Source organism: Arvicanthis niloticus, chromosome 9 (genome assembly GCF_011762505.2).
Source record: "Arvicanthis niloticus isolate mArvNil1 chromosome 9, mArvNil1.pat.X, whole genome shotgun sequence".
Lineage (NCBI taxonomy): Eukaryota > Metazoa > Chordata > Mammalia > Rodentia > Muridae > Arvicanthis > Arvicanthis niloticus.
Genome location: NC_047666.1, coordinates 83,883,626 through 83,902,741, shown reverse-complemented (window position 1 = coordinate 83,902,741; position 19,116 = coordinate 83,883,626). Strand labels below are relative to the sequence as shown.

Below are 19,116 nucleotides of genomic sequence, written 5' to 3'. Positions count from 1 at the left end.
TTTCTGTAAAGGTGACTCTGTGGCTCAGGGGTGCAGCGTTTCTCTAGCACATGTGCGAGACCTTGGGTACAATCCCCAGCACTGCGAGCAGGTGAAAGGTCACTTTTATTTTTACTAGATATATTTAGGATACCTCAAGTTTAACTAGGTTCTTTCTGTCTGTTGTGAGACGAGCCTAGGTACACGGAACTTGTTAAGCAGCTCAGAACAGCTTCAGACTTGAGATTCCCATACCCTAGCCTCCTTGATAATAGGATCAGACAGGCCTGTACCACCAAGCCCATCTCTAAAGTGGATTTCTTACAGCGAATTTCTCAGAGCATTTTGGGATTTTAAGATGCAGTGGTGGAACATGAATGGTTCTCTAATGTATATGGCTCTCAGTTCTACTTTTCATGGAATTAAATCCTTAAGACATGCACTGGGAAAATATTGGACTGAACAGGAAGTCTTTAATTTGCAGAGAATTATGTCAAGGGTTAAGATATTAACTAGACACAGATAGACTTGACACTTGAATATAGTTCAATAAACTACTATTACCCTGTTTTTTGATTACTACAATGAAACATCTAAAGTTGAATGACTTTATTTACTCATCTACAGTTCTGGGGTGAAAGGGCAATGCCACTGCCCTACAAGATGGAGCCATCACACATCAGGAAGCCCAGAGCAGCTTGGGCTTAGGTTTGCCTTGGCACAGTCTGCTCTCTAAAAAAACTAACTCAGGTCTCACAAGAGCTATCGTATTCCCTTCCCAGGTGGGTACTCCACAACTTAAGAACTCTCACAGGCCCCAGATCATCATTGCCATACAGAGTGCCAAGCTCCCAAACACAAGGCTTCAGGGACAGGCAGAGCCATAACCATAGCATAGCAAGCTTAGATTTATTCTCTGGAGAGCGTCAGTTGTAAGAAAGAGCTGAGACCTCATAATGAAGGAAAGGCTGAATGGGAGTCTAGGATTCTGCTAGTCCTTGTCACTCACTTCAGTAACCCTGCCCCTCACTCATGACACCACAGCACAGTGGCTCTCTTCATTCACATATTTCCTCACTGAATTACAAACCTCTGAGGTGAGAACAATGTCTACTTTGTTCTTGGCAACCATACAGCACTTGAGAAGATTCAGTACTTGGTAAATTAATATATAAAGTTTAAGAAGAAAGGAATGGGGTCATGGTGGTACATGTCCATCACCTCAGCATTTAGGAGGACCCCAAATTCAAGGACACAGTAAGACAATCTCAGAAACAATTAAAATCACACTTGTACTCTGCAGGCAATGAGAACCTCTGTCTTTCGGGCAGAGTATGCTTCAACAAGCAGGCTATGAGCTTCACAGATAAGCCACCCATTCTATGGTAAGTCTGACTGATGATGATATGGAGAAATAGTTTATGAAAATAGCAAACTGTACTACTTTATAACAATGCAAAGATATGCACATGTATCTATGTATAGTGACAACACAGAAAAATGAGAATATACTGATTTTCCTTTTTTAAAAAACTACAAAATCCTAACATTAGAGTAACATTAAATTAAACAGTAAATTCTGATTTTTACGCCAATGTTCAAAAAGTGGCAGCAGTGTTGATTATTATTCAACAACTGCTTTAAAACTCATGTTCACATTAGTATCTTACTTAAAGAGACTTTAGCCAGACACTTTGCATCCATCTCTTCAGTGTCTGCATGGCACACTCACACCACCAGGCAGCCTGTAAAGGCTACAAATCCCTCATCCTTAAGCTGGACCAACAAACACCCTGACTTCAAGGCCAAGTGCCATCAGTCTCTCTTCCAAGATATATGTTCACATGGCTGCCACTTGTAATCAGAGGGGACTGTGGTGAAGTGAAATACTAACAAGAACCACACAGCACTGAGGAACAGCTAAGTGCGTGGATGTGTCCCCTAAATGCACACAAGTGTGACAGGACTCTGCTACTACACATAAGAGCTGAGCGGGGCTTCTAGGTCTGCTGCTTGCTCTGTAACCTCAGGTCACTTTATCTCCTGGCAAGATTCAGCTCTCAGGACAATTTAATTCACAGGGTTTTTGCAGAAATGCACAAGATTAACACAAGAAAGCACCTTTAAAAGTTAAGTTCTAGACAAACAGAAAGTGTCTTTAATTCTTAACTACTTTTTGACTATTGAGAAAATCATAATACCTATTTCACTCTTTAGAATTATAACCTGGAAGGAGGCTAAGGAGGTGGCTGCACTCAGATCCCCAGCACCCACATAAATGTCAGAGGACTGCCTGTAGCTCCAGCTCATGCAGAGATGGGATCCCCTGAGCAAGCTGGCTAGCTAGACTGTGGGATCAAATGAAAGGCCCTGTCTTAATGAATAAGGGAGAGAGTAATCCAGGATAATTCCCAATGCAATCATACGGTCTCCACACACATTTACAAAGATGTGCACTCACACAAACAGGAGTCCATGAAGACACAAATACCATATATATGCATACACACAGACAAAAAGCATATTCATATGCACACACCACAGACAGAGAAACAAGCATACATACTTGTGCACATGCCACACGCATACAAAAACAAATGTGATCCTCTGAATAGGACTGCTGTGGTTTGGACTGCAATGTCCCCACAAACTCATGTGTTTGAACACTTTGTCCCCAAGTGGTGACACTTTTGAGACATTACAGGACCTTTGGAAAGTGGGGTCTGGCTGGAGGAATTGGGGTGCAGGGAGGAGGGCCTCTAAGGTTATATCCTGGCTCTATTTCCAGGCTCAGCTCTCTGCTTGCAGATTCAGAGATGTGAGCAAGCCGCCCCCACGCTCCGGCCACCATCATTTCCCCACCATGAAACTGCCAGTGGAGATACATCCGCCCTAAGCTGCTTCTGCTGGGGGGACTTGATCTCCACAGTGAGAACGGTCATGACTACATTAGTGCACAGTCACCTTCACCACAGTTTCAGTTTAATCCCTAGAATTCATGTAAAGGTGGAAGGAGAGAATCAACCCCACAAAACAAAACTAAAAGTGTGTTTAATAATTGTCAGAGATGCTTATCCCTCTTAAATACAACAGTTACAAGCACACAGGCCGTGATGATCCTCCCACTACATACGAGGGCTGCACGAGCAGTGGAACTGTACTTGTTCTACAGTCACATACAAACGCACTTCAACTGTACTTAAGGACTCGGTGTCTAACATGCTCTTACCCTTAACGTTACTGCTCGCGCTCTGGGGTTTCGAATAGACGGTCCTGACGACACATAATCCGCTGTATCAATCTCAACTGGAAAATGCTTCTCACATTTCTCATCACTGTCGAGTGCAGCTGGCCACTCGGTGCAGAAATCTGAGAACACAAAGTCATCTCACTACAGCTTTGTAAGTGATTCCCACTGTAACTTGCTGGCAGACAGGGAAGTCGTTGGAGCACTGGAGTCACAGAGGTGCAGGCACAGGCTCCCCTCTGCATTAACACCCATGTTGCTACTCCTCACTCCTGTTCCTCTGTGTCCATCCTAATCATGAAGTTTGATTAAAGGAATGACCGGAGAAGGTTATTTTGGTGGGGAACAGCGATGATGGGGGCTGGGGTAGAGCCAGGGGAGCTTCCCATTCCATGGCCCAGCCCCCAGCACTGAAATTAACTATACTGCCTTGATGGACGTGTCTGGCTCTGTAGACAGCTGCTGTTTTAACTCCCCGTCCCCAACAAAAGGCTCACAGCTCAGTGCCCAGAGTTTACTGCCTGTGAAGAGCAAGCAGTACTGCTGATTCACCCCAAATCAACATCACTACACAAGATCAGCTGAAAGGACTGAAATCCTTGAAGGAGCTGAAGTCCTGTCAACAGTCTTTCAGACACTGACATACATCATCATAAGTGGGCCCTAACACTAGCGCCCACTCTTCCGCATAACCCCGATGAGCCAGTGGGGCAATGGAAAACAGATTGTCCTCATCAAGCAAGACAGCCCAGAAAGAAGGTAGTTCTGGGCCTGAGACTAGACCACAACAATTTTCCAAGCACTTGTGGACAGGGCTCTCTCATCCCTGCGCAGAGGTATAAACTCAGTTCCCATTTGTTGATGGGGGTAACTGCCGGCTTCCCAGTTATTAGTACATGATTTCACATTGCCTTATCCCCACAAGGTCAGGATGGAAAGGGATTTGAACTGAAGATGAAGGTCTCTCTCATGGTGGTCTCTTCTCATTCCCTAAAGAGCCTCACTCTAAGAACAAGTGCAAGTTACCAGTTCCTTGGGTTATAACATCAGACCTCAGAGACCCAGGCTTCCTCTATAAGGCACACTGTGAGAGAGACTGTCATTATGGTGGACAGATAGCCTAGGGGACACTGAGAGGTCCTTCACCTGTGACTTTTCTCCAAGTTAACAATTTCCCAATAGGTAGTACTTTGCTTATCTTCCTTTAGGCTTGATCAGGGTCAATAAAATGTCACTGAGTTATAAAGGTTCTCTGACATCACTGACTTGTGTGGAAGCAGCAGGGGCCATGAATTCATGGGCTACATAGAAAGTGCCAGCCAGCCTGAGCTGCCCTACAAGACCCTGTCTCATACAGAACGTCCAACCCCTAAAACCTGTTTTGAGAGAAGGGAGGCATCACCAAAATGAAGAACACTGTGGCCTGAGAAAGAGAAGACAGCAGGCAGGCCAGCCGTCATTTGTCATGGACAACATGCTACTCCAACATGGGCGTGGCCGCTCAGCACTCATCAGACACCAGTCTGCAGAAGTACAAGGGCTTCTGCTTTTGCACAGGGTATTTTTTTCTTTTAAACTGCAAATAAGTCATTTCAATCACCAGATGATAATTACAGTTTTTACATTAAATTACCTAAATTATGTATCTGAAAAGCACAGCCAACTGGAAAGCACATAATAGACCCCATTAGCGTCTCCTCATCTGATAGGTGCAGCAGCGGGCAGACTCTGAAGAACCTTGGCTTTAATTTAACTTCTCCACTGATTATTCAAGCTTTGGTAAATTACTGAACTTTCCTGCATTTCACATTTTCCATTTGCAAGTTAGATATAAAATCTGAAGTGACCTACTTTGAACAAAGACTGAGAAGAAATGATGAAAACCCTGGAGTCTTCTGGAAGATACAATCCCAAGCCAGGGATGGCAGAAGTGTAATTAAGAAAACAGGCCAATGCCCACTTATGCTCTGTAGGAAACAGTGCTGTCCTCCTGGATGTGCTGTACAAAAGCCTGCATTTTGAATTAGGAATTAGAGAAATCCCTTATCAATACTATCAGTTGCTGGAGTACAAGCATGTTTAAAAAACAATGTTTAAAAAGGAAAAATGGGGTCAGCAACATGGCTCAGTGAGTAAAGACCCTTGCTGCCAAAGCAGGCTCTGCTTGAGCTGGATCCCGGGGACTCACATGCTCAAAGGAGAGAACTGACTCCCTTAAGCTGTCCCTGACCTCCACATGCACACCATGGCAAGCACTTGCCCTAACTCATGAATGCAAGCGAGCGCGCACACACACACACACACACACACACACAAACACGGGGGGGGGGGAATAAAATGCAATTTAAAACATTTTTTAAATTAAAGAGGTGAAAAATGAAATTTATCATGGAATGATAAATGCATAGGAATGTATTTGTTAACTGACTTTTATGAGCCAATTTAAAAAAGGGAGGCGGGGATTCAATCTGACCATTACAGCTCCAATCTGGAACAGCTGTCAGTTTTAGAAATGTCTTAGATTTCATTTCTTTCCTAAAAAGTCAGGACAAGTACTCTGAACACCAGCAGAATACCTTTAACAGGGTAATTAGGGTACACAGAGATACTGTCCGAAGGTATTAATCAATTACAGAATCCCTGATAGCTGCAACTTCAGACCAGAAAGAATCAGAGGTGCTTATCTATGTATAACCTGATGCAAATCAGATCAAAATAAATCAGAATATAAGCATAGTTATACATACACATGAGAACATGTGTTCCTGCATCATCCCTGCGGTTGGGAGTGACATGCCCCAACAGGTTCACTGTGTGAGCTGGTGGCACTGCTTTGGGAGACTGTGGAACCTCTGGGAGGTGGGGCCTAGCTGGAAGAAACTGGCGTGGGATTATCAGCTTCCTGATCTGCAGAGACAGCCAGGAGCCACGGCCATGCCTTCCCTGCCACAACAGACTATAATGTCTCAAATTATGAGCATAAACCAATCCCTCCCATAGCTGTTTCAGCTGGTGCCCCGTTACAGTGAGGAAAGGAGAAGGCTGTAATACAGGTGCCCAGGGAGCGACAGGCACTGCTCCACGTCAGCTGACAGCGGTGGGGCCATGCTCCCGAAGTCACTTCTGTCATTTATTCATATGCAGGCATGGCACACAGAGTACATGCTGTAATACATACTCAGTCCTCTGGAAGCCATCACAGGAACTAAGTAATGACCAAAAGATTGTTCCCAGATGAGAGGCAGAGACGAAGAGGCAGGAGGCTTCTACTATCTGACAACACACACACCAGACACACACATAAAATCACTTTTTGTCAAAGTTCTAAAACTAACCAGGTCAAACCTGCAATCCCAACACTCACACAGCAAGACCTGTCTCAAAACAATTGAAAAACAAACAAACAACCTCTAGGATGACTCTGTTGTACAGTGGCTCACTGCTGACCCCACTGGCTGCACTGCTACTCAGTATTTGCCTGCGCGGTTAGGTCTGAGCCAAGCCTTGGTCATTTAACTCTACTGACAAAACTGCAGTGTTCTCTCCAGTTCTCTCCACACAAGTGCTTTCTCTAACTCATCAAGTCCTCGCCCCGCTTACAAGCAAGAATCATGTCTTGGTGGCCTGCCAAGCCCAGTGCCGGTGGGACCCCTATCCAGAGTCATTGTCAGGGGTGTCTGGAGACCTCTAAAACAGGACAGCTCTTGCTACTTCTCTTGGTTAGCCATCAGAACCTGAAAGTAAAACTCTATTGCTGAAGACAACGTGATCACAGGACATGAAGAAGCCATGTCCTGTGGTACTGACCAAGAAGCTTTCTCCCACTGGCTGGTTACCAGAGGCCAAGAAGCTTTCTCCCCACTGGCTGGTTACCACAGCGCCAGAGGTTGCTCTACAGGCTGCTGGGGTAAAAGGCATCTGTTGGGAGCCGACTTTCAGCAGAAAGCGGCTAGAAAGCGGCTGCAGCCATCTGGAGCCATAGACCCTGATAAGAGACTCGTTTTCAACAGCCTACAACAGCTGAGCACACTCTGATAAATATCTTGTTTATCCCACATATCTTGTTTTGCTGTTTAGTGCCCCCAGCTGCAAGGCGCACGTGGTATCCATGCCTACAAGGCACATGACAAAGTGTATAAATACCCCGGACTTCCCTTCAATGAGAGAGACAATAAGACAGAGAGACAATAAGGGGAGACAATAAGAGAGACCAAAAAATGAGAGAGACTTGACTACACACCCTGTCTTGTCTCCATTCTTCATGTCTCTTGTTAGGCCCTGACCCGTGGACCAGAGCAACAGAGCAGGCCGGGATATTTTGGCCCCAAAGCGTGGGGCAGAACAGTCTGCAACACAGTAGCTCCAAAGCATGGGTCAGAGAGCAGGCCACATTTTGACCCCAAAATGTGAGGCAGAACGGTCTGCAACACAGTGGCCACCAAGCTGGGCAGTACGGGTCTCAACAGTCATCAACAGTCTCACCCTACTATAAGCCACAAGTTACAGTAACAAATGATGTGGCAAGATAGGCCCATGTGGCTGGGCAGTGGTGGTGCACACCTTTAATCCCAGCACTTGGGAGGCAGAGGCAGGCAGATTTCTGAGTTTGAGGCCAGCCTGGTCTACAGAGTGAGTTCCAGGACAGCCAGGGCTATACAGAGAAACCCTGTCTCGAAAAACCAGAAAAAAAAAAAAAAAAAAAAAAAAAAAAAAAAGATATGCCCATGTGTGTGCAGCAGGGACACAGGTCTTATGTATGCAACTACTTTCTGATTAGATTTCAGGCCTGTTCCACAGGAGGAAACACAGCCCTAACTATAAACCTGGTCGAGAACCCATGAGTGGGTTCACCCTCAGAGGCCCCAGGGTGAACTGCTATTATTTGGCTAAAGGACACAATATGAAACTGCCCTCTAAATCCATCGTCTATACCCATAAACTAGGGCAGCTCTAGGACCACATCAAAGCAGCACAGTGCAGGGGACAGTGGGCAATGCAAAGTTCACAACTGGCTCAAGTATCTGTGGGCTGAACTGGCTCAAGTATCTGTGGGCTGCTCAGCAACAATGGGGCAGGTATGATACCACCCCCCACCCAGGCTTAGCGACCATCATAGAAGATGGGGTGAACAATGGGGCAGGTATAATACCACCCCCCACCCAGGCTTAGCGACCATCATAGAAGATGGGGTGGAAAGGCTGCAAAAGCCAAGGTCAGGGAAGACTAGACGGAAACTGTCCTCTGGACATGAAGGAACTGCTGTGCTCATGAGCTCTCAGTAGCTGTGGCTGCCCACACAAGATCACACTAGTCATGTGGAGTGGGGAAGGACCGAGTCCCCTCCCCGAGCTGAGGAGCTATTGAGAGCTGATGTCTACTTGGGGAATCAGATTTCCTTACCCATGCTACAGTGGGTGACCCCCACACCCATGAATATATAGGCAGAACACAATTAATTCATCAGGTTATCAAAATAGATAGATAAATAAATAAATAGGTCACAGACTTGGGACTGGAAGGTGTATCAGGGTGGGATTAGGGTAAATATGGCAAAAATATATTGCATTCATGTATAAAATTTTCAAAAATAAGCAAATTATGTGTTTTTTAAATTATACACTTTCACATTTGAACTCAGCCATTTTACAGAATGAACAATATACAGGATGACCAAGAATGTGAAACAATGTAGCAATTCAGTGTTGGGATAAATGAATGTCCTAACCTGAAAACAGTATTCTAGGAAAGACTCACCGTGGCTTCTCAGTCATTTGGCAGCTTCTGTAAACATTAGGCCATTCCAGTGGAAAGGTCAGTACACAATACAAACACAGCAGCACAAGCTCAAGCACCCTGAGCCTCATACTCGTACAGTAACAGTGGGCACTTGCTTCTCCTACTGCACGTCTATTAAATATTCATGACAGTGTTTATTTTCTAAATGTAAAATGGAACTACGGGAACAGAGTCTACCATCTTACGATTTAAAAAAGTATATATGGCTTTGTTTTCTTGTTTCTGTCTTGCTTGTTAGTTTGGTTTTTTGATAGTCAAGATAGTTCAGGCTAGCTTCAAGCTGTCCACTATCCTGGCTCATCCTACTGAGCGCAAGGACTACAGGGTGCATAAACCATTTCAACCCCTATTTATTTTTTATGACATTATAGTATTCAGGAGAAAAATGATTCATAAAAGGGCTGGGAGATAGTGGCTCTGCAGTTAAGAGCATTGGCTGTTCTTCCAGAGGGAAGGACCTAGGTTTGATTCCCAGTACCCAGTGGTGGTTGGCAACCATCTCTAACTCCAAATCCAGGAGATCTGAGACCCTTCTCTGGCCTCCTTGCATGCATATGGTGCACAAATATACATGCAGGTAAAACATCCACACACAAGACCTGATAACATCATCAAACGTAAACTGCGTATTAACTTAACGTCTTGAACAATGCACCAATTTCTGTTTAATGCAGAGAGACAGGAAAGCGGTGCCCTCCTGGAGCCCTATCATTTAACAGGTTGAGTTAGGAGTATGAATTTCAGGCTAGCTTGGGCTGCATAGCAATATCCAGGCCAACCTGGGCTACCTAGCAAACAAGAACAAGACCCTATCAACAAACCAAAATTAATAGAAAAAGACACAGTGACTCAGAACATGATTATCCCCTTAGAGCTGAGACTCTCTGCTGTATGTTCCCAGAAGAAAACGTACCTTTCAGGGCTCCACAGTGCCTTTTAATTGCCACAGGAGTCAAGTGCAGAAAATTTGGAATCTAAAACAGAGATGTTTTAAAAGGATAAATTACAGCCAAATTTCCCTCCCTCTAATCCCCACTGCCCAGAGTCTCCCTATGCTTCCTGCATCATTTTAAGACTCATAAGCTCAAGTGGCCTTCCTGCTTCAGCCCTCTGAGTGGCTGGGACTGCAGGCACCAGCACCATGCCAGCTATGCCAGAAACACATGAACAAGATCACATCCTCATAAACTAAACTACAGGCCCAATGAGTCATCTGAACAAAATGGAACAGCTCTTCTCCAGCACTGGTTCTAAGCACAGGCATCAAGTCCAGAGGTAGATCCAGTATTGAAACTTTGGAGTCTGACAGCACGTTGTCTTATAGGACAGCAACCATAGAAAAAACAAACACTTTCATGACATTCTTTATGCCATGTATCTACATATTTATGTACAGTTGCAGTATAAAACTGAAGGCATGAAGCATGTGCTAGCTCACATTTGCAACTCCAGCATGCAGTGAGACTAAGGCAGGAACATCAAGGTCATCCTGGGCTACACAGCAATACAGTCTCAAAGATAAAAATAATAATAAAAAAGAATTCTGAGAGCATTCAAGGCAGCAATCTGTCAATCACACAATTCTCCAAGAAATCTAACATTACTTTTCCTTTGTCTATAATAAACAGTTAAACTGAATGAATGAAGATAGCAAATCTTAACTAAATCGTTGATTCTATTTATTAATTAATCTACTTTTTGAGAACAGTCTCCTATAGTCCAGGCTAGACTGGAACTTGCTATGAACTCCTGATCCTCCTGCCTCAGCCTCCCAAGTGCTGGTACTGCAAGGATGTCCCACCACAGGCAGCTCTTAACCAGTTTAATGAAGTTAAGAATACACTGACAAGTGAAAACAAAGTCAAACAAAATTTAGGAAAGGTCAAAGATTTGATTCCTTCAAATAAAAAACTGTTACTAGCATAGTTTTAAAAATGATAAATGTTCTTTTTTAAAAAATATATTTATTTCCTTTTTTATGTATACAAATGTTTTGCCTGCATGTATATATTTGTGCTGTGCATGCCTGGAGCTGGAGGAGTAAGTCAGAAGCAGCCTTTGAATCCCCTGGGACTGGAGTTACAGATGGTCATGAGCTGCCATGCGGTCCTGGGAATCAAACTCAGGTCCTCCGGACGAGCATCCAGTGCCCCTAACTGCTGAGCCATCTCTCTAGCCCCTACCAGCATACTTTATAATAATGTTAAGCATATAAAACGCAATTTATCTTAAACTCATTTAGAAAGAAAACAAACAAACAAAAAACCAAAAAAAAAAAAAAAAAAAAAAAAACCACAAACAAACCAGAAAGCTACTCTAAAAACTATGTCACAAATCTTGAATACTGATCAGAAAATATTTACTTGAAATCCAGGGGAAAAAAGAAACAAAATACTGGCATTATGGGATTGTTTTTCTATTATTCTCTTATTTTGAAACATAATAATATAAGGGTTGGAGTCACAAAAGGGAAAAATAATAGCTGATGCTGCTGAGGCTGTGAGCATGCTCAGTGATGCATGCCACCACCTCAGGAAGGCTGTGAGCATGCTCAGTGATGCATGCCACCACCTCAGGAAGGCTGTGAGCATGCTCAGTGATGCATGCCACCACCTCAGGAGCAGGCATCTTTACACTATGGCCTCCTCATCTGAAGACCTGCTTCTATCAATGTTTGCTTTCTTGTCTCTGGAAATGCTCTCCTCAGCAAATTGCACTCTCCCCACTGTGTAGGACACCCCTTGCCCTGTTCTGCCCTCCTTCCTTTTAGCAAAGGTTTATAACTCTGGCAGCTGGGAGGGGGAAGCAGGAGCAGACGAGAGCTCCTGAGTTCGAGGCCACTCTGGGTATGACTGTCTCAATCAATCGGGGTGGAATCTGCACTTCCTGATTTTCAGAGTCAGGTATTTTCCTTCCACTTGAACGATACAATGACACAGCCACTGAGGAGCCGCCACAGGACTGACATCGTTATTAAATGACTCTAATGTCTTCTTTACCATGAGCAGCATCCACCATTACCTGAAACAGAGATCTAAAACATACTGTGTTGCTCTCTCTGCTGGACCTTCACACGAGGAGCAGGGTGTCAGGGATGAGCACCCCTGAGGAGCTGCTGAGCCCTGAGCCCCCACTTACCTTTAAAAGCTCTAGATTCCCCTCCTTCGACATGGGCACACCCTTCTTTACTGGATACCCCATTCGAACAGGGAGAGGAACAGCTGAGGGTTTAAATGGCGCCGCAGTGGGGTAAACACTGGGCCAGTCCTGGTCAGTATCCATCTTCTCTGTCCTAGGAGGCAGTGCCTAAAAAACATGACATACTTAAAATCTTTAAATATAAACATATTTTTTAATTTTATGACAAAATCTGTAATTAAGATACATAAAAATTGAACTACCCTATAGAAAACCAGATTTCAAGGACTGAAAAACTGAGACCCTTGCTGTTCACACCTGGCAATCTGAATTTGACCCTGGGAATTCACATCGGATGAAAAGAACCAACCCTACAGAGCTGTCGTCTAATCTCTACACACTACACACACATGTGCCTACACACTACACACAAACAGTGACAAGTCAAATCTGTCGTTTGAGTAAAAACTACTAACTCACCACAAATATCTGCACAGTTGCTTCAAACGATGACAAGAACGCATTCAATCTCACATTTTCTTCACGAGGATTAATTACTTTATGAACTTTTATGCTTACATCCATGATGTAAATCAAACACAAGGAAATGTTAAGAACTTCGAGACAGGGCTGGGGATGTAGCTCAGTTGGTAGGGTGTTACTTAGCATGCACGAAGGCCTGGATTAGACCCCAGCAACTAGGAATGGTGGTGCATACCTATACTGCCAGCTCCTAGGAAGCGGTCAGAAGTTCTAGGTCAGCAGCTGGAGAAATAGCCCAATAGTTAACAGCACTTGCTGCTCTCTGAACTGTGGTTCAGTTCCCAGCACCCACATGGTGGCTCACAACTGTCTGTAACTCCAATTTCAGGCAATCTGATACCCTCTTATAGCTTCCCTGGATACGAGGCACACACATGGTGCACGTATACACATACAGGCAAAACACTCATCAACATAAAATAAAAATGAATAAATCCTTAAACATGTTTTTGAAAGTTCTAGGTCATGCTTTTACACAGCAAGTTTGATGCCACCATGGGCTATAGGAGTCCCCACCTCAAAAGGAGGAGGAAGCTGTGGGGATGGCGTTGGACAGTGGGAGGAACTTGGGAATAAGGAAGGTAAGACAGTGTAAACACTTGTGGGCCAGTGAGATGGCTCAGCAAGTGAAGGTGCATGCCAGCAAGCCTGACAACCTGAGTTCAATCCCTGAGACCACACAGTAGAGAGCACCGACTCTGCGAACCTGTCCTTTGACCTCCACACGTGCTACAGCATGCTCACGTGCACACACACTCACACACACAACACAACTCACATATAAATAAACACATGTAATTTAAGTTTTTAAAAAAATAAAGAGTTAGCATTTGAGATAAATTAATCAAGGTTAAACAGGTTTTAAAATGCATAATGTCTTCTAGGCCCAGAGATAAATGACTTGACAGCTTAGCCAATCACACTAACACACATGTGTATTTTAAAGTGTTACACAGAAGGGGATGGCCCCCATATAAGAGGTAGGATTTAGGGTTGGCATGGCTCAGTGGCTGAGAGCATTTGCTGTTCTTGCAAAGGACCCAAGTTCTGTCCCTATCACCCATATCAGAACCACTTGTAACCCTAGTTCCAGGGAGTCTGATGTCCTCTTCTGGCCTGCAAAGGCACCAGACACGCATGTGGTACACATAAACTTAAGCACACATAAATACACATTCATAAATAAAAATAAGTACTTTTTAAAAGTGGGGTTTAGGGTGGCAAAATGTAGTCATGCCATCTAAATTTCAACATCAGGATGGCACATGTCCCAGAGTGGGAGATGCTCTTCTGTAAACTGCTGCCTTAGGTGACCACTGCCCTGGCCTTGGACTCCATGCTCATCAACTGACCTGAACTCCTAATGATGCCCAGAGAAGAAAAACTGGTGAGATTTACGCTGACCACTGAAAGAATCATCTGTATTCTGAGTGTGCCTACTTTCTGGTGTGTATGAGTGAGTCTACTTCCTAGAGCTGATGATTTGAAGACTAACTCCTAGCTGCCCAGAGACCTTGTGAAGCCTCTCTGGGACACCCTCCATCTCACCTTAGGGCTTCAGAAATCATTAGGACAGAGCAAAGTAAAATAAATTCACATGTACCTTTCTTCTCATCGGCCTTTCACTTCTGGATACGGTACCTAAAAAACAAAAAATTATAATTAGCCATTGTTCAAAATCACTGGCTTGCAGTTCTAACATAACTTAAGGTATTTGGTAACATGAAAATGGAACAATAACCTGCTTTCTCCAAGTTTTGAATAATGGGGATAAAGAAACTTAATAGCAATTATGATATAGTGAACTCATCATCTACAGAAACACTTCCATCTGAGTGTCTTACACTGTAGCTCTGGCTGCTCCTTAACTTGATGCAATCCTTCTGCCTCAGTCTCCCAAGTACAATTAATATAAAACTACCAGGACAATTCACACCTTGTCAACTTTAACACACAAACATATCACTCTTAAGCTATAACCTTTCTTTCTTTGTTTACCCCCAGGACCACACATTAACATCAAAATCACAATGTAAAACATTTGACAAATTTTAAAAGTCCCCACAGTCTTTATTTTATTTTATTTTTTGTTTTTTTGAGACAGGGTTTCTCTGTGTAGCCCTGGCTGTCCTGGAACTCACTCTGTAGACCAGGTTGGCCTCGAACTCAGAAATCTGCCTGCCTCTGCCTCCCAAATGCTGGGGTTAAAGTCGTGTGCCACCACTGCCCAGCCCCCACAGTCTTTACAAACTTACTTTAAAATTCAGTCCCTTAGATGTGGGCTCCTGTTAAATCAAAGTTAACTACTTTCTTACTTCAAGAGGAAAGAACCACGGCACAGTCACAATCTGAACAAAGCAAAACCAAACTCCCAAAGTATAAACAACTCAACGTTCAATTATCTGGGATTCACGATCTTCTGGGCTGCTCCAAAGGGCTAGGGTCACTTCTCTGGCTCCATCCTCTGCATCACACACAGACTGTCTTCTATGCTCAGGCCAGTTCCACTTCACAAGTGCTGCTGTTCTTGGTGGTCATCTTATGGTGTTGGCATCTTCAAAATATTTAGGGTCTTCTGCTGCAACTGTGTTGGACTTTCACCAATAGCCTCTTGTGGGCTATCTTCATGGTGTAAAACCTCAACTTTTCTCCATGATCCCTTAAATCCTGGTGCTTCCAATGCTACTCCAGCTGCACCTTCAGTGGCCTCTTCTGACCTCTCACAGTGCCAAGCCTCAGCTGTTCTCCATGACCCCTTCAGGCTGTTAAAACCAGTACCACCTCACACTATCAAGTTCAACTGCTCAGGTGAAGCACAACTTAGGCCACCTCTGGAGCACAACATCTCTGTGATGATTCTTAGAAACACTTCTCAGAAGATTTCACCTCAGTGATGCTGGTCTCTTCTTAATCACAGCTATTTTCTCAGCTCCAGCATCAATTGTCCCAGTAAAACAAAGGTTTTACTTTAGTGGTTCTTGTCTCTGTTAATCACAGCTGATTCTTCGGCTCCAGATGACCAAACCCACAGATTCTTGACACAAATGGCCCAGTTAGAATTTTTGCTTCCCTCAGAAACTTCACGAGCCCCAGGCTTCTGTCTTTGCACAGCTTTCCACATTCTTATCTTCGAAGCTCTGACAGAACATCCCATTGAGCTCTCAACACTCAATGGCTCTTCTGTCCCAAAGTTCCAAAGTCCTTCCATAATCCTCCCTAAAATGTGGTCAAGTCCATCACAATACCCAACACCCATCCATCCACTCCACAGGTGTGGTTCTCTCTGGAGAACACTGAATAAGTGTGCCCTTCACCCAGGCCTGAGAAGCCCTGCAAGTCTTTTATCACAATAGACCAAACAACAGTAGGACCTGAGATGCACTGCATTGCCAGCCTTGGCGCCTTGGAGTCTGCTACCTGAGCTAAGAATGGACTGCCTGCTGAGCTAGCCTTGACACCTTCCAGACTGCTATCTCCTTGCCCAGCCCCTGGGCTGAACCGAGAAGAGACTCTGGGGGTGGGGCTTCCCCTTTATATGTGAAAGCAAAATATTAAACTTCGAGCCTTGATCAGAATACTTTTGTCTTGGCCCCACGTTTCTCTCGCCCTCCATTCCCATTCATTCCCAGGCTTCGTCTCAGGAGAACCCGGTAACCGTAGTTGCAGGCAACAACAAATAAGAAGTGGACACTATCTCCTGGAGGACACACACTTAAAGCTAAAGACTGAAGGCTAAAGGATGAAAGGTAGTCATGGAAACAGGCAGATGAGAAAATGTCTGAAGACAGCAGAGAATGCTTCGGCAGCCATAAGCCAAAACTGGATCAATGCAGAGATGAGCATGGTCCTGCATGAGGCTGGCAGGCAGATCCATGAAGGAGTCCATACTTTTACAACTTAGTAACATTTCATTCTGTGAGGTTTAGAAAAATAGACTTTTAAGGCAGTACCTGCCTCTCAGCTAGACTGTGACATTGATTATACATTTTGTTCTCCTTGTTGACAATCATTGGATGTATTCATTAAGAAAACCTCAAATCAGGTTAAAGTAGGGATTTCAAAACAAACTCCCTCCCTGAGTGTGAGAAGAGAGGTAGCCCTATTGGGTGATGGGAGAATTCTAGGAACCCCAGATACTTGGTACCTGAGCTTTGACTGGGCACAGTTCATGGTCCTGCAGTGGACTTGGGGCACATGGAGTTTGCTTGCTTGAATTTCTAAGAGGAATTCCTCTTTCAATTATGGAAGTCTGGGTATTCCAAAATACTGAAGAGATGTCCTTGGCCAGAAGGTAAAGGAGAGTCATGGAAGGACATTTAAGGAAGCAGAGACTCTACTAAAGGAACGCTTAGTCCCTGCTATGGTGGGACAATCTATGGGCTTTTTATGATACTATTCACTTTTGGACTGAATTCACAAAGAAACGGGCATCATCTTATCATCAGTGATACAGACCAGGAATGCCTGCAACATCAGACTACGTCCTTCCTGAAGTGCTCAGCACCTGGCCACAGCTGCATTTAGTCCACAGCACCAAACGCCCCTCTTATCTGACCTTACATTATAGATTAAAGAGAGCACAGAAAATAGAAACAAGTAAACAGATCTAAACTTAGTGTGGCTGATATTGAAAAACGGACAGCCAAATGAGGAGGGTCACCATATTTAATTCGCTTCAACAAGACAGGCTTGACAAAGGGTTTATAATCCCTGTAAACGGTACTAACTCATCCAATGGCTCAGGAAAGGATTTATCCTCAAATTACATCCTAGGAGCCAAATCACTTTCTACGCTGTTACCAGCATCTCGCTTGGATTACCAACAGCCTCCAAATAGGTCCTGTAATCTAACCCTGACGAAGTGAGTCACTACACAGACACCAGTGATCCTTCACAAGCAGAAATCAGATGTCACTTCTCTATTCTAGTGTGATCCTCAACTTCTAACAAAACTCAAGCTCAAAGCTCAAAGTAAAACCAAATGCCCCCAGACCCTGAAATCTCAGCCCACTACTCTAATTCTGACAACTTGGACTGCCACTCTCTTTACTTGAACAGCTCTGGCCGGGGTGTCCCGCTTTCTTTTCCTTGCTCATACCTAACCTCTTTGAGTACAGCGCTCTTCTCTCAAGTCGTCGTGACTGATTAAACATCCTTTCCTCTGAGAGGTGGTCTCTCCTCACTATCTTATCCCACCTTTTAGCCACCTCTTCAACAGCCTATCGTTTTCAACACTCTGCTTTCTTTTTCTTCCTGATAATAAGTTTTATTGTTACTGTTTACCTGTGTACACGCACTAGTTCAGAACTTTGACAGAATGCCAGCCTCTGCAACTCTGCCTAGCACACTTCCACTTAACGGAATAAAAGGGCAAAAACTTGGAGATGGACACATCTTAAGACTACGACGAGGCACTATGATGTATTGAAGTAGTCTATAATTTATCCAAAAACCATTTGTGGGTTTTCAACGAGGGAGTGGAAAGGCTCAATGTGCTGTGGGGAGATGTGCAGAAGTGCAAGCACGGAAGGATGAAGCACGCCCTGCAGGAGAGGCGGCGGGGGAAGGCCCTGGTGCCCGCTACCGGCCTTTCCTGTTGCCCACTCGTGCACAAAGCTCCCGCCACTGTATTCACTCCAGCTCCACGCTTGCACTGCTTCTCACGCCACAGAGCGCCCCGAACCCCTGCGACGGGCCGGACCCAGCTAACGCACTCTTGGAAATGAGTGGCGACCTCCAGAGAAACACAGGAGGAAGGTCACGGAGCGCGCGGCCTCCACTGTCCCCCCCAGCCCGCGGCGACGCACCCACACTCACGCGGGCCGGCTCTCGGAGCCGCGGGCCTGGCGACTGAGGAGAAGGTACGGAGGCCGCGCGCTCCCGGGCACAGGGGCTGCCTCAGCTGCAGCGCAGCAAACGCCATGATGAAGGACGGCGAGCCAGAGCGGACAAGCAATGCCGAGTGGGGGCGGGGCCGGAAGTGCGTAACCTGGGAACGGAAGTGCACTGGGCAAAGGGATGGCGGAGCTGTATCTGTGGTTGGTTGAAGTGTAATGATGGAGACTCTGACCCAGAAGTCTCACAGTCTACTTTTACGGTTCTGGGTGGGTTGGTTGGTTGGTTGGTTGGTTGGTTGGTTGGTTGGTTTGTTGGTTTGTTTTAACGGCTGCTCTAAGATGTTTTTCTCCTTTCCCTTTTATTTATGTACTTTATGTATATTGGGTTTTGCCTGCAGATTTCAACAAATCATGTGCCTTCATTGCCCACTGCGGCCAGCAGAGGATATGAAGTTAGGAAAGTTGTGAGCTTCCTTGTGGGTGCTAGAAACCGAACCTGGGTCCCTTGGAAGAGTAGTCCCTGCTTAATCGATGCACCACCTCTTCAGCCCCCCTTTTTTTCTTCCATTTTCTTCC

The 19,116-nt window shown here is 44.8% G+C and overlaps 1 protein-coding gene and 1 pseudogene across 2 annotated transcripts in view; one reads left to right on the top strand and one right to left on the bottom strand.

The window, feature by feature from the left end:
* The window catches only part of Mrps35 (mitochondrial ribosomal protein S35), a 35,098-nt gene extending 16,407 nt beyond the window's left edge, over window positions 1-18,691 (bottom strand). The window contains exons 1-5 of one of the 2 annotated variants that reach the window (XM_034512257.2): window positions 18,521-18,691; window positions 14,307-14,344; window positions 12,161-12,328; window positions 9,936-9,996; window positions 3,209-3,348 (exon numbers count right to left, since the gene is read on the bottom strand). In XM_034512257.2, the coding sequence (XP_034368148.1) occupies window positions 3,209-3,348; window positions 9,936-9,996; window positions 12,161-12,328; window positions 14,307-14,344; window positions 18,521-18,626 (513 nt within the window). In that variant the 5' untranslated portion in view covers window positions 18,627-18,691. Of the gene's footprint in view, window positions 1-3,208; window positions 3,349-9,935; window positions 9,997-12,160; window positions 12,329-14,306; window positions 14,345-18,510 lie in introns of both variants that reach the window. The other variant, XM_034512258.2, reaches the window with a different exon arrangement.
* LOC117715914 (U6 spliceosomal RNA) lies at window positions 16,496-16,595 on the top strand (annotated as a pseudogene).
* Window positions 18,692-19,116: the final 425 nt, after the last annotated feature.